Source organism: Staurois parvus, unplaced genomic scaffold (assembly GCF_062004578.1).
Source record: "Staurois parvus isolate SC_StPar_1 unplaced genomic scaffold, SC_StPar_1.0 ptg000147l, whole genome shotgun sequence".
Taxonomy (NCBI): domain Eukaryota; kingdom Metazoa; phylum Chordata; class Amphibia; order Anura; family Ranidae; genus Staurois; species Staurois parvus.
In genome coordinates this window covers 20666978-20682782 of record NW_028317943.1, presented here as the reverse complement: position 1 = coordinate 20682782, position 15805 = coordinate 20666978, and the positions used below count along the sequence as shown (strand labels likewise).

Below are 15805 nucleotides of genomic sequence, written 5' to 3'. Positions count from 1 at the left end.
CTGTCATTCAAAGTGATGAAGAGGGTTTGAGGAGAGTGATAAAGCATGTGGAATACTGAAATCCCTCAAGTAGCAGTGCAGACGGCTCCTACGCTACTTTCCCACAGTGCTGGGACAATGCACATCAGTAACTGACCTGTAAAACCTCAGCAGCACATGAGCAACGAGTGGCCACTACCAGCTGAATGCCTTGCTGAAGAGTGCTGAAAAAGATCCCAACGCTTGTGAAATGATTTTACCATTTAACAATGTACTATGAGGAAGTCAGAGAATGTCCTCTATTATGGTATCCATCTAGATGGAAAACTCCCACTGTTATTCTGCTAAATGTTTTAATTTTGAATTATTTAAAATCAAGTATTGTACCATTAATGTGGTATTAAACCCAAACATTAATTTTATTGCAACTTACCAATTCTTAGATGTGATGGCCACATTAGTTTTCTTCTTTTAGGCTTTCTTTCTTCTATTTTCATCTGATCGACACAAGCCTAACATTTTTGGCTCTATACACCACCATAATGGATTTGAAATGAAACTAACAAGATGTGCTTTAACTGCAGGCTGTCAGCTTTAATTTGAGGGTAGTGACAGCTCTTTGCATCTCATCTTGAGAGTTGACAGCAACAGATTCCAAATGCAAATAGCACACTTGAAATTAACTCTGTACCTTTATTCTGCTCATTGTAATTGGGATAATGAGGGAATAACACACACCTGGCCATGGAACAGCTGAGAAGCCAGTTGTCCCATTACTTTTGGTCCCTTAACAAGTGGGAGGCACATATGAAAACTGTTGTAATTCCTACACCGTTCACCTGATTTGGATGTAAATACCCTCAAATTAAAGCTGACAGTCTGCAGTTAAAGCACATCTTGTTCGTTTCATTTCAAATCCATTGTGGTGGTGTATAGAGCCAAAAATGTTAGAATTGTGTCGATGTCCCAATATTTATGGACCTGACTGTATTTAGTAAAACCTGTTTAAAGTGTTGCTAAACCAAGGACCCTGCATTCACTATATCTGGTCTCCCACAGTACACAGAACATGGAAGTGCAGTTATTTTAGTAAATATAAACTGTCAAGTACATTTTCTTATCAGCAGTTAGAGCAGTCTTGTGACTTCTATCACTGTCCAGCAGAGCACTGGTTAAAGCTTGTAGGAGGAGTTTTCATTCTCCTCTGACTGTCCTATGAGGCTGCATAACTCCTGACCCTCTGTCTGAACAGTGCTGGTTGGCCCTCTGCTGATCACATGCACCCTCAAAAGCAAAAAAAAAAAACCTCTCTAGCCATACATACTAAAATGAGCATGTGTAGAGTGACTCCTAGAGCCCTGTACTAATAGCAGATGGATTGGGGACTATAGAAGAAGGGGAGGATCATAGAAGTCAGGATCAAACGGCCTCTTTAAACAATGTGGAGGGTTAACTCCTTAGGTTCTACAGTGAGTATAACCAGCATGCTTTAGTGCATATACAGACTGATTTTACTGTTGAGGGTTTAGTAACACTTTAAAGGAAATGTGCAGTCTATCCAGTTTTAATTTTGATGTGTAAAAGAGAGCTTGAACTTTAGATATAATTTGTAAAGCTGGCCATACACTAGTAGATCTTCAAGCAAATGTACATTCATACAAAAATTCTCAGTATATTCAATGACTTGACGGATGTCATTTGAAAGTACTTAAAAATTTAGTTTTCTTTTTCTTTTTTTTTTTGATGCAAAAATACCATTGACATCAAAGATGGCTGCAACATTTGACCAATAGAACAATACAAGAATAACAGTTGTCATTTTAATAGTATAGTTTAAGTTTGGGTTAGCTGTACTGAGTTTAACCACTTGCTGACCCGCAGTAGTACATTTACTGCTACAGGTAGGCACGTCAGACATAATCACATATCTGTACATCAAGACTTTTTTCCAGGTACAGAAGACTGTGCTGTCAGTGGCTGCAGCACAAGCAGATCAGTGGGTCTCGGTCAATGATTTATGGCCGGGAACCACTGATCGGCTCAGGGAATGACAGGAGAGAGCACTGTTTTGGTAGACAACACATAGCTCTCTTCATACAGCAGTGATGTGCTGTGTTTTTTCTCCCTGCAAATGGAGTAAAAACTGGTACATTGATTAATAAAACACCACACAGTAAACACACTAAACATTGTTAGGCACATTTTTAACCCCTTGATCACCTTAGATGTTAATCCTTTCCCAACCAGTGTCATTAGTACAGTGACAGTGTATAATTTTAGCACTGATCATTGTATTAGTGTCACTGGTGTTGTCAGTGTCAGTTAGTCAGTTCCCCTCAGCATCAGTTAGTGTAAGATTGCTCACCACACTTTTGCAATCCCACTATAAGTCGCTGATCACCGCCATTACTAGTATAAAAAAATAAAAATTCAAGTATCTATACCATAGTTTGTAGAAGCTATAACTTTAATGGAACCAATATACACTTATTGGGTTTTTATTTTACCAGAGACGTAGCAGAATACAATTTGGACAAAATTTATGAAGAAATTATATTTTTGTTAGAATTTTTTATTTGATATGTTTTATAGCAAAAAGTAAAAATATTGTTTGTTTTTTTACAAAATTTGGGGTCTTTTTTGTTATATCACAAAAAACAAACAAACCCAGTGTTGATCAAATACCACCAAAAGTACGGTAAGCTGTTTTTGTGTGAAAAAAAATATGAATGTTTGTATACAGCACTGACTAAAGTAGCACAATGCCAAACTGTAAAAAATGGCCTAGTCATGAAGGGGGTAAAACTTTCCAGAGCTAAAATGGTTAAGCAGCATGCGCTGGATGGATGGTGGTCATTCTCTTCTGTAGCATTTGGAGGAAGGGGGGAAAGGCCTCAGCTAATAGAATATAAAATATGGTTTAGGTGGGTGTTTGAGGATTTGATTTTGGAATGAATGGACTATGTGAGCGAAAACTATATACACTGTTAGAAATTAGTTGGTTTGAGAAAAAATTTCCATCCTTGTCCTTCAAACTTTCTCTTCACTGTAGTTGAACAAATGTCAGTTTTACCACACTAACTATTAGACAATCAAAATTAAAACAAAAAAACTACTGTATGGCCAGCTAAATTCATATGGACATGATAACTACTATTTTCGCTAATTGCATTAACAAACTCTGCTTCCTATTTTGTAAGAATTACTGCTCTTTCCCATAATGCATGGTTGACCAAAAAAATTCAATGCAATCTATGACAGTATAGCAATTTCAGTTTGAGTGCTCCACTGTTTGTGTCTCTGACATTAAAGCAGAGCTCCACCCAAAAGGGGAAGTGCCGCTTTAAGCACTGGTCCCCTGATCCCTGTGATGAATTGGCACCTTTCGGGAGCGGGTACCCGATTTGACAGGTACCTGCCCCCACTTCCACTCTGACTGCCTACCCAATCAGTAGCAGAAGTTCCCCGTCGTTCCCCCCACAGTCTTCTGGGACACGTGACAGGTCCCAGAAGGCTGCTTGACCAATCACAGTAGGCAGTGCTACTTGCACATGTCCAGTGGGCACACGGCTGTGAAGCCGCAAGCTGTCACAGCCGGGTGCCCACACTTAAGATGTCGGCACCGAGAACAGCGGACGGCCAGTGAACCCGGCTAGGGTGAGTACACTTCTGGATTGTGTGACAGATGGGTGGCTATTTTTAAAAGTCAGCAGCTACAGTTTTTGTAGCTGCTGACTTTTTTTCAGAGGAGACTGGACCTTCGCTTTAAGTTTTATACAATGGTGAATTGCGCATGAACTGCTAGTGCAGTTATTGTAGGGATCATCGATACCTTGTATTATTATTATTCAAGCAGGGCAAGTCTCAGCTTATGTTCAGTCTTGATCAGCTATTATTTGGCCTAAATTTGGAAGCACAGTAATATTATTCCTTCCCGTACAAATAGTTTTCTTATTTTGATGTGTTCAGATTTCTGCTCCTAAACGCCTCTATCTCTAAACACTAAAAGCCTATATCTGCATGGACATGTAGGTTAACATAGAGGGATGTTTAGCGGCAAAAAAAAAACGTCCATGCCTGTAAAACAGGCGCTTGACAGCTGCAGTGTGTGTAAAGCCTAACAGTCAAACTGTTTCTTCTCTTTCATGATGTGCAACATTGGTAAAGTAAAAATCAAACATGGTTTTAGGAAAGAAAGATAGTGCCAATGACATAAATTTGTTGTGAGGGTCTCTTCTTAATTGGTATCTTCCTAGAGTACATGAAGCAAGGCCCTCAACTCACTTTCCTTCCCTCAACTGCTTCTTTGAGTTCACTACCCAGATTCCCATTTGGAAGTAAGGGGGGAGTATATTGAAGCATTCGTACCTTTATTGTGCTTCAACAGCCAGAGTATACTAAGTCAGACCCTTGTAATGGTGTACATAAAGTGTCAAAATGTTCCTAATGTGACCTAAATATTTATGTAGCCCATCGGGACTGCATCTGTTGAAATAGTTCTAGAAACAAGAAACAGGCCTGAGCTTTTAGAGCACAAAATGAAGGGCACTGATGTATAAAAATATATGACATCGTCAAAAATGTGTGTGCTGTTCAAATAACCCTGATTCTATAGTGATGTGACTATTACCTGTACTCTGCATTAATCAGTTTAAATGAAAAAAGTTTACCAGTTTCTTTACACAATAGCTGTATTACCTCAGAATTCCTGAGTTATCTCTTGCAGCTGCGTGTCTCAATTCTTCTCTGGCTTCATGTCATGGCAATCACTGTACTAAATGTAGCTCAAAATGAATTGGAGCTGTGCATTATGCGGGTTGTCGCCACCTGGTCTGGTATTAAAGTTCTGCCTAATAAAGAATATGGAGGATGTGAGGACACTTAGTAGATTGAACATAAAACTTTGATCGCTTTTTTGGCTATAAACCCAGAGAAAATATTTTTACAGACCAAAACAAGCCAGTTTTGCTGCAAACAACTATGCGGTATCACTGAAACTGGGATGTGTTCATTTCATAACAACACAGTTTACTTAAAATTAACTTAATACAGTTCATACCCTAGTTGTGTAAGCTTCATTTTATATCAACCTGGGGATGCAGAGTCATTTTTTTTCTTTTTTAGCCCTGATGTGTAAGGTAGCTCTGCTTTTGGTAGTCCTTTTGTAATGTGGGCTTGCTGTGTCTGTGTCCTGGTGGCACATGCGCCCTGGTAAAATGTGTTCATCAACAGACAATGTCTCCAGGGTGTCTGTTTTACAACAATTATTTGACTGTTTCTCCTGTCACCTTTTCTTAGCAGCAGTGCAAGTAACGGCCAAGATGCCATACTGGCATGCGTTTGCCCAGTGGCTACATCTGTGTGGGTAGCAGTCTGGATACTGTTCTGATAAAGTTCCAAGCTAGCATGCTGCTATAGCAGCCTCAATGGGACTTACGAGAAGAGGGCACAGCTCATTCTGTTAAGGCACAGCCTCATATCAGCTGACTCACTTCACTCCTCTGCAACCACTCACTGCCCTGCATAGCACACAGGCTGTATATGGCTTTTTTTTTCTTTGTTACTTACTTTCTCTTGATGTTTTTGAATTATACAAATGGAGTAAAATACACACTTATCTTAGACCTACTTAGATTTACTTGCTTATCTTTGGAGCTCAATAAATGTTTCTAATTTCTGTAACCGATAAGCATTTTTTGATGAAAGTTGGGTACAACCAGCCTGCTGTATTTTACATGTAATCGATAGTGGCTGGTATAGCTGCTTGCAATAATCACTTCTCCCAGTGGGGACAACTTCCCCCGCCACCCCCCTCCAGGAAAATACAGTGGCTCCCCAAGAGGGATTACCCTGTCAACACTGATGGTGTAGATAGGGTAATCGAGCAAATGTCTCTCTGTGTATGGCCTGCCTTACAGGAGATACAAGGGTAAGGTGTACTTTCTTTTGTTCAACTTAACGTCCTTTAGGAAACTGGAATTACTTTTTCATGCTAATCAAAAGTCCAAACAATCTCAGTTGTTTCTGGGGCTACTCAGCTAGTGTGCTCTGCTCCTCAAGGGTGGGGAAACACCATCTCACCATCACATGGTAGGCTTGATTCGTTTCTTTTGCCATAAATGTGAAGGTATTACTCCTAAACCAGAAATTGCTCCTCTCATCTGACCCACCCTTTCTCCCAAAGAGAGGGTGACTGAACCAATGAAACAGAGGATAGGCTGTTAATATGCCAAACGGTGGGAGAATTAACCTATTTACTCTTAAAGACCCCTTACAAGTTCAACCTTGGATACATATATACATACCTTACTTTTTTTTTTCATTTTGGATAGAGTAAGGGAAGGTTATAACAATTGTCATTTTTTTTGCTATCTGTGTCTCATTGTGGAGATTTTACTTCACTTCCTGTCCCATAGCCAAAATAGAACACAATTAGAATAAAACGAGAGAAAATACCTCCAAATCCCAATGTGTCATCATGGTCACCAGAACTAATATCCCCATTTGAAGATGTATCCTCTATTATTATTATTATTATTATTATTATTATTATAATACAGGATTTATACAGTGCCAAAAGTTTATGCAGTGCTTTACTATATATAGGGGGACACTAAAATACAGTTCAATACAAAAGGAATTAGGGGGACCTGCTCATGGACCTTACAGTCTAAAGGAAGGGGAGGTGATACAAAAGGTGATAGCTGCTTGGGATGATCTAGTGGAGGTGATTCAAGTACAGTTCTTAGGTGGAGGCTGGGTAGGCTTCCCTGAATAAGTGAATTTTCAAAGATCTCCTAAAGGCGGACAGGGTGGGGGCTGACCAGACATACTGAGGTAGTGAGCTGCAGAGGATGGGAGAGGTTCTGGAGAAGTCCTGGAGGTGGGTATGGGAGGAGGTGACAATGGAGCTAGAGAACGAGATGTCTTGGGAGGAGCGGAGCGGATTTGGACGATATCTGCAGATGAGGTTGGTGATGTAGCTAGGGGCAGTGTTGTGGATGCTTTGTACATTGTGGTTAGTATTTTGAATTTTATACGCTGGGTTAGTGGAAGCCAGTGGAGGGATTGGCAGAGATGGACAGCAGTCGCTGATCAGTTGGTAAGGTGTATAAGTCTAGCAGCAGCATTCATAATAAAGGTGGGATAGCCTGTGTAAAGTTATTCCAGTGAGGAGGGAGTTGAAGTAATCAAGGCGGGATATAACCAAGGCATAGATAAGTTGTTTTGTGGTGGAAATGTTGCTTAGGTTGAGGTGGCAGGATTTAGCCAGTAATTGGATGTGGGGCCCAAATGACAGGTCAGAGTCTAGCATTACACCTAGCACCCTTGCATGTGAGAAAGGACCAATGGTTGTGCTGTTGATCTTAATGGTAAAGTCATGAGTGGGGAATCGGGGAGGAGGAAATATTACAAGCTCGGTTTTAGAAAGATTGAATTTGAGGAAGTGGTGTCCATACAGATATGTCGCTCATTAGACTTATGTGAGGAGATTGAGGGGGTGAGCTGGGGAGTGAAGAGATAGATCTGGGTGTTGTCAGTGTAGAAGTGGTATTGGAAGCCATGGGAGGTTATCAATTGGCGCATGGAGAAGGTGTAGAGAGAAAAGGAGGGGCCCAAGGACAGAGCCTTGGGGTACTCCAACAGAAAGAGGCAGAGGAGCACAGGAGTTAATGTTGTATGTGATGCTGAAAGTGTGCTGAGAAGAGGAGAACCAGGAAAGAGCAGAGTCATGAAAGCCAAGGGAGTGGAGTTTACTGAGGAGGAGCAGGTGGTCAACTGTGTCAAAGGCAGCGGAAAGGTCTAAGAGTATGAGTATGGAGTAATGGCCATTGGTTTTAGTAGTTAGTAGGTCATTTGTGAGTTTTAGTAGGGCAGTTTCAGTGGAATGTTATGGGCGGAAGCCAAATTGTAGGGGATCAAAAAGGTTATTGTTGCTGAGATGGCAACTTATATGGTTTTGGACAAGGCACTCGAGCAGCTTGGAGGCAAATGGGAGCAGGGAGATGCCTTACGTTATTCAAACAGGTGCGGTCCAGCAAGGGTTTTTTAAGTATAGGGGTAAGCAGAGCATGTTTGAACAGGGAGGGAAAGGTGCCGGTGGAGAGGGAGAGGTTGAAGATGTGGGTTAGAGAGTCTATGATAGAGCAGGAAGGAGGCCACAATAATTGTGAGAGGACAGGGTTCAGAGGACAGGTGGTGAGGTGAGTCTCGGAAAGGAGTTTGGCAACCTCCTCGGTGGTAACAGGGCCAAAGGAGGAAAGTAATGAGTGTGGTGTTAGGCCTGGTATGTTGGTTGGAGGAGGAAGCTTGACATTGGAGATCTCATCATGAATTGTGTTGATCTTGTTCTTAAAATTACTGGCAATCTCCTGCGCAATAAGTAAGTTGGCGGGTAGAGGCAGTGGGGGATGAAGTAAGGAATTAAGATTAGAAAAGAGTTGACGAGGATTGGATGAGAGGGTTTTTATAAGATTGTTGTAGTAGGTTTGTTTAGCAGCATGGAGGCTGGAGTTGTATATGAGAAGGGCTGATTTTTAGAGGGTGAAGACTTGCAAGGATTTTGTTGTGTGCCACGCTTGCTCAAGAGCATGGCAACGTCTCTTGAGACTTCTGGTGTCATTTGTTTGCCAGGGTTGTAGCAGGCAAGGCCTGGTTCTGCATGTAAAGAGAGGAGCAAGTGTGTCCAGGGAGGATGACAAGTTGTTGTAGGCAGATGTGACCAGGTCTGGGCAGGACAGGGGTGAAATTTAATCATAAAAGAACTCGGTAGAAGAGTGAAGAAGAGAAATGCAGAGGTGGTGGAGGTTTCTGTGGGTAACTGTTGGTTGGAGGCATGGGAGGTAATAGACGGAGAGTGTGAAGTTGATTAAGTTGTGATTAGAGAGAGGAAAGGGGGTGTTAGAGAGGTCACAGGGAGTGCATAGGTGGGAGAATACAAGGTCGAGGGTGTTGCCATTAGAGTGAGTGGTGGTTTGTGTCCATTGTGTTAGGTTCCTCTATTCTTGTTCCGATGTCAACCCAAAATTTGGGGTTTTCTTTTGCTTTCACTTTCCATGATAGCAGTAAACAGGACATATAGAGAGGGTGAATCAGACAGCAATAAAAACCTGACAGGTGTTCTAATCCATCTCTACTCTATACAAAACAAAAAATAAATAAATAAAAAATTGCCTTTTGTGACACTTTAACTGGGCTTTTCAGTAAAGCATTACAAAGTGCTATGATGATGTACAAAATCACGTCAGTTAGAAATCATCATGCCAAAGTAAGATCAATGTAAGAATAATTTAGAATTGAATACCGAAAGATAAGTCATAGAAGCCAATTAGGATTCATTGTTTACTGACCTCCATACAGAAACCAGTGTCATCTACTGATATGGGCTACTGTACTTTGTATATTATTTAGTGATTATTAAATAACCCTAATGCAGTGCAACATTACAATTTGCTATCTAGTATTGCATATTGGAATCACTGAAATACATTGTTTTGCAAATGAATACTTAGTGTGAGACAATATTGACAGTCTGGGTTATTGTGAGTAATGCTAGCTTCACTGCTGGCAAACAAAATGTACAAGTTGCAGCATCACAGTAAGATTGAAACATTTACTTTCTTAAGTCACTGCTTTTATTAGAGGAGATTATTTGTGTTTATTTACTTTGTTTTGTAATAATAAGATGGGAAAACAACTGCATTTGGCATGTCTACTGAATCGATAGTTTTGATGTGCTGAGATGAACCTTGCATAAATGTGTTGCATGCAAAGAAAATGGTTTTACTTGTGTTTTTTGTCTCTGCAGACGTCTTGCAGGAAATGACTTGACATACATCCCCAAAGGAGCTTTTGCTGGACTCAGCAGTCTTAAAGTTCTGTAAGTAGGCTGAGCCCTTGGAGTATATACTTCTGATTACAATTCTCAGTTGTTGTCAGTCTCTATTTACACTACTATTGCTAACATTGTTTGAATATTTTCAGCAAAGACTGTTTCTCCAAAGCTATATAATAAATATACAGTAAATTAATTTTATGCTGGTCGCAAAGCAGTCTATTTTGTTGAGACTGAGGTCGGATTCACTCTCAGGACCTGTATGTTTTACGCTTTTGGCAATATAGTGTATGTGAACCGGCACTCTGTCTGCGGCCCACACCCCCCAATATTTACGTGAGCTCCCTCTCAATCAAGAGATGTGCACAGGAGTCTCGGCTGTTCTGGGTCTCTCTCTCCTCATTGGCTGAGACACAGCAGCGGGAGCTATTGGTTCTGACTGCTGGTTGCGAGACGCGGCTCATTTTATGGACACAGAGCAGGACTCGGGAGCGGGCACACAGCCATGCCCCCATAGGTAGTGGCTTGCTATTGGGGGGTCCAGTCGAGTGGGAGGAACCAGGAGCACCAGTGAGGGACCTGAAAAGAAGAGGATGGGCTGCTCTGTGCAAAACCATTGTACAGAGCAAGTAAGTATGATATGTTTTGTATAAAAAAACCTCAAACATATCAAAGCAGGGCTCGGGAGCAAGCACACAGCTACGCCCCCATAGGAAGTGGATTGTTATTGGGGGGTCTGGTTGAGTGGGGGGAGCCAGGAGCACCAGCAGAGGACCCAGAAAGAAGAGGATTGACTGCTCTGTGCAAAACCGTTGTATAGAGCAGGTAAGTATGATATGTTTGTTAGAAAAAAAAAATGAAAAAAAAAAGCTTTAATATCACTTTAAATCTGAATGTTTTCATTTACTTTTTTTTTTTAAAGAGTTTATAATGCAGTATGTGTTCCCAGTCTTGAAAAATCTTCTCCTCAAGTCCTGCTGACTTTACAGTTAGTCAGGGGAAATCTCCAAAATGGCAATATAAACAAACTCTTTCAGATGTTTTAGATAATCTTATAGAATATGTAGACATTCACTTATCTTAAAGCCTACCCAAAAAACATTTATTTTGTATAGAGAACCTCAGTTAATTCTTTAATTTGCTTTCTGTGTCTTCATTTTGGAGGTTTGCTGTCACTTTTGTCTATATGATGGGTGTCAAAAAACAGGGAATGAGGAGTAATCTTCTAACAGGGGCACATGAAGTGATACAAAAAAATTCTAACAGCGACAGAAAGTTAAGAAACTTTTTAAAGGTTTGTTTTTTAAGTCCCTGTGAAAGAGATATTCCCTTGTTTTTTGTCCACATGACAGATGTATCCGACAGAACTGGAAGAAAAGAGAAATCTTCTCTCTGGTGAAAGACAGTATTAAAACTATGACATGTCATTTTCTGGACCAGGCACTGAGAGTACTGGTATGCAGATCTATGAATACTGATTTTAACAGTGAATTATTCCGGACTGTAACCTCAGACATATTTACATTAGTGTAAATAAATCATACAATAACACCGGGACACTGACTGTGAAACTGCTATTATGCAGCAGTTACTGCCACAGTATTAAGAATATTTTCCTTTGAAAATGCAGCTGAGTAAATATGTCTATATGGTGTGTTGTCTTTGCCATTGTGCTTCTGGCATCAGCTTCTGAACACATCTTCTAAACAGGTGAGTGCCTGCCGACCTACAGGAACATGCATGTTAATGCACCCTCCTATAGTTTATGTTTAGCTCCCAGAACCTTACAGAGAGTTCATAGACTAGTGTTTAAACAATTAAATCTGAGACTGATCCTATTGTTAGCTTTTTGTGCTGGCCTAGATATCGTGGTTTGGATAATTGTATGAGAAGAAAGCTACAAAGGCTTCTCTCTGCATTATTGTATAGTGATTTTTTTTATTTTTTTACAGGATGTTACAGAATAACCAGTTAAAACAGGTCCCAAGTGATGCATTTCATAATCTCCGCAGTCTCCAGTCTCTGTAAGTATGTTTCATAGCCTATATAATGGATAACAATTAAAATACTTCTCATCCTTTCTGCTTTGTGTTCTCCTATTTCCTTATCACAGAAAATTGTGTCTATCCGAGAAGACATTTTATAGGCATTCTTTTATCTAACACTATTTCCTTTTATTTATATACTGTGCATCTTCTTCTTTTTTTTAAATATTATGCATTATGAATGTATCTGACTTTAGCTTAGCGGTTTTGGTGTCCTTTTATCAAGCAGTGGTAAATGACCACTGCTCATTTCTCCGGCTTTCTCGGAGAAGACAGTTCTCCTCTGAATGCCTTTTTATGAAGCGGTGTAGATCACTTCTCCGAATGAAGGGAGAAGCGATCTACAAACACTTTGAATGCTGGAAAACGGCTGCTTTTACTATAATCTTGCGAGATTACAGTAAGAGATCAGTCAAACACCGTTTACTAAGCAGCAGTAAATTATCGCTGCTTCGTTTGCGGTTCCTCCGATTCTCCAGCTATGAGCTAGAGAATCTGGAGGGAGAATACAGATCGCCAGTGAAGGGCTAGATCGCTCCTTCATATACTGGCCATCTGTGTGTTGAGATGATCAGCGGAGAACATGTTCTCCGCTGATCATCTCTGTTTCCTAAACCACTAATCGGAGATCAGCAACAATCCTCAGGATCGCCGCTGATCTCTGTTTCATAAAAGGACACAAAAATTGTCTCTTAACCTCCCTGGCGGTATTCCCGAGTGTAGCTCGGGGTAGAGTTTCAGTACCAAAAGCGGTAACCCCGAGCTACACTCGGGCTTACCATGCGGCGTTGCTCAGGGATTCCCTGCAGCACTTACCTTGTCCTGTGCTCCCACAATGCGTCCCCTGCAGAGTCCCTGGGCCTTCTCCTCCGGCCGATGCCGGCATCCGGCTTCCGTGTTCCAGTCCCTGCGAGCGTCGGGACATACGGGGGCCAGAACCGGTGGCAAATTTGAAAATTTTAAAAAGTGTCATTTTCTAATAAACGAATATTACATAGTAAAACATTACTGTATCAAACCATTTCACATACATTTTGTCCCTACTGCTTTGTCCTGTGCCCTGCCTGCATTTTGACTGTTCTTTCTGCCTGGAAACTTATAAAAGTCCATGGCGTCGAAAAAGCGTCCCTTTAGGTCAAAAGCGGTCTTAGACCAGCTATAGAACAGCGATAGTAAATCAGAACCACTTGCAGAATTGAGTGATAATGATTCGTGGGGAAATTCGTCATCAGACACTGAAAACGATTTTGCGACTTTGCTCAGCGATGTGCAAACTTGGCGCTATATTTCAAATTTCAGTGTTTTTGGTTTGATTATATTATTGAATTACATTTATTATTATTATATTATTATTTTTTATGATTATTTGTTAAATTATAATTTATGATTTCGTGTTTCAAGTTTTATCATACCCGGGATATTTACTAGACTCTTGTTCGGACAGATTTCAGTGAGTTATTCCTAAAAATTACAGGCCTACAATAAAAAAAATACATTTTTCCATGCAAAAAAATGTACCGCTTTCAGCACAGAAATATGGACATAATCATACCGCTAGGGAGGTTAAGGGGAAGCTCTAGTGTCCATAAAGCTGAACTCCAGGTACTTAAACTTTCATATAAATGTATTCCTCAATAGCCACAAAGGATGTAAATCCACTTTATGTGCACCAATAGACTTTGCAAACCCAAATATTATCTTGTAAACTAGTGGTGACATCATTACTGGGCTGTACATAGCCTGTTTAGGGAGCACGTCCACTCACTACAGACTGCCTGCAGAAAACCACAAGAGGGGCAGACAAGACCAGTCACTCTACACAAGGAGAGAAAACAGCAGTGACTGGACTTAATATAAGAAGCACAGAGGCAAAGTTGGATTACTGCATAGATATTCAGAAAAAACACCAAGAATACTGGAAGAATACACGACTCCTGGAGTTCAGCTTCATTTTTTTATATTTGTATGCATGAACATGATTAGCTTCATGTGATACTCTTGTTTATGCATGTGTTACATCTTTAGAATAGCTGCTGAATATGTTTTATATACACTTGCATTCATTCTCACATTTATGGATCAGCTCAGGCTGATTAAAAATGGTACTCTCCTTGTGGCAGTCACCCAGCAAGGATAGTAATCATTTAGCCCTAGAAATAATATTATTATTATACAGTGTTTATATAGCGCCAAAACGTTTGCTCAGCGCTGTACAATATAGTGGGGGACAGTAAATGAGACAATACAGTAACAAAACAATATACGAGAGGTTCGAGGGCCCTGCTCTTTCGAGCTTACAATCTAGGAGGGAGGGGATAGTGGTACAGGAGGAAGTGGCTGTGGGGGATGGAGTGGTGGGAGGAGTGGAGGAGATCGGCTGTTAGGTGAGGGTGGGGTAGGCTTCCCTGAAGAGATGGGTTTTTAGGGTGCGCCTAAAGGTGAGGAGGGTAGGTGACAGTCTGATGGATTGGGGTAGTGAGTTCCAGAGGATGGGGGAAGTCCTGGAGAAGTCCTGCAGTCGGGCGTGGGAAGAGGAGACCAGGGAACTAGAAATAGAGAGATTCTGGAAAAATTGCATATGAAATACCTTATTAAGCTATTAGTTTGACAAGCAAGTTGGATGTCACAAAAAAGTATTTTCACGTAAACTTTGCAAGATTATTAAAATACATACTAAAAGTAAATATACTTTTTTTTTTTTTTTAAAGCAACTCTTCCACTGTAATGATGCAATCAGACCTAGAAATGCCTACAAATACTTGCACATGTAGTGTCCCTATTATTACATTTAAATACCAGGCTGTTCTGACAGGCATAGTTCCAACACTTCAGTGGCGGTTCACACTGATGCTGTGCAAATCTTTCACAGCTCGGTATCACAGTGCGATTTCTGCTGCGACAGGCGCAAATTGAATGCGATTTCTGAGGGGACTGGGCATAGCAGGAGATGAAATTCACACCACACCCATACTAATCTTGCCCAGGAGTTTTTTTTTGGACCAGATCAAATTTGCACTGCTTATATGTGAACAGCCTGCATTGGAAATAATGTACTTGTAGATTACATGCAAATCTGTGCTTTTCAGATGACATCTGATCCACATAGAATTCACATTAGTGTGAACCGGCACTCAAGTAGAACTAACCTCAGTGGGATAGATTTACTAAAGCTGGTGCACTCAGACTCTGGTGCAGCTGTGTATGATAGCTAACCAGCTTCTAACATCAGCTTTTTTAAATACATTTTGGCAATAAAACCTGGAAGCTGATTGGTTTCTATGCAGAGTTGCACCTGATTTTGCACTCTTCAGGTTTAGTAAATACCCCCAGTGAGTATTACATTACCACGTTCAGATCAAGCACATAAACATTTCCCAGCAGCTCTGGACATTACCACTTAAAAAGAAATCCAGGACAGGGCAGATATGGGGAAGACTGGTTGCTCTTCAAAAGAGAGAGAGCAGCAGTGACTGGTCTTCACTACAGGAAATTCCTGCACAGAGGTAAAGTGTAGAACTTGTTTCATATTAGATTACTGCAGAGGTTTGTAAGAAATACACCAACAATACCAAATTCAAGTTAGAATTTAGATGATTCATGTATTTAAGCAATATTTGTTTATCCCAAATTACGTCTTTACAGCGTAACTACATTGCATCTGAGCACCACAAACCAAAAATGTTGCTTAATTCATTTTTATTATTCAAAGCAAACTCCCCCATCCATCCATGTCTCCATGTTTTATTTTGCTAAGAAATCAATTTGAACAACACCCCCTAGCATTTCTGGCTGTGGCCATCTTGAGTAAGGGCAGATGATTCATGTAACATTTACTTCCTGGAATCCATCTGCCCTTAGCTCTGGCATGTAGGCAGGAGAGTGTGCTTAGCTGAGAACCCCCCCCCCCCTCCTGTGGACTCCTAGGATGTATGACATCATTTGCCTA

The 15805-nt window shown here is 40.7% G+C and overlaps 1 protein-coding gene across 1 annotated transcript in view; it reads left to right on the top strand.

Annotated features, from left to right (window-relative positions):
• LGR5 (leucine rich repeat containing G protein-coupled receptor 5) overlaps nt 1–15805 on the top strand; it is a 226149-nt gene that overhangs the window by 134898 nt on the left and 75446 nt on the right. The window contains exons 3-4 of the mRNA XM_089674104.1: nt 9788–9859; nt 11767–11838. Of these exons, the coding sequence (XP_089530230.1) occupies nt 9788–9859; nt 11767–11838 (144 nt within the window). The remainder of the gene's footprint in view (nt 1–9787; nt 9860–11766; nt 11839–15805) is intronic.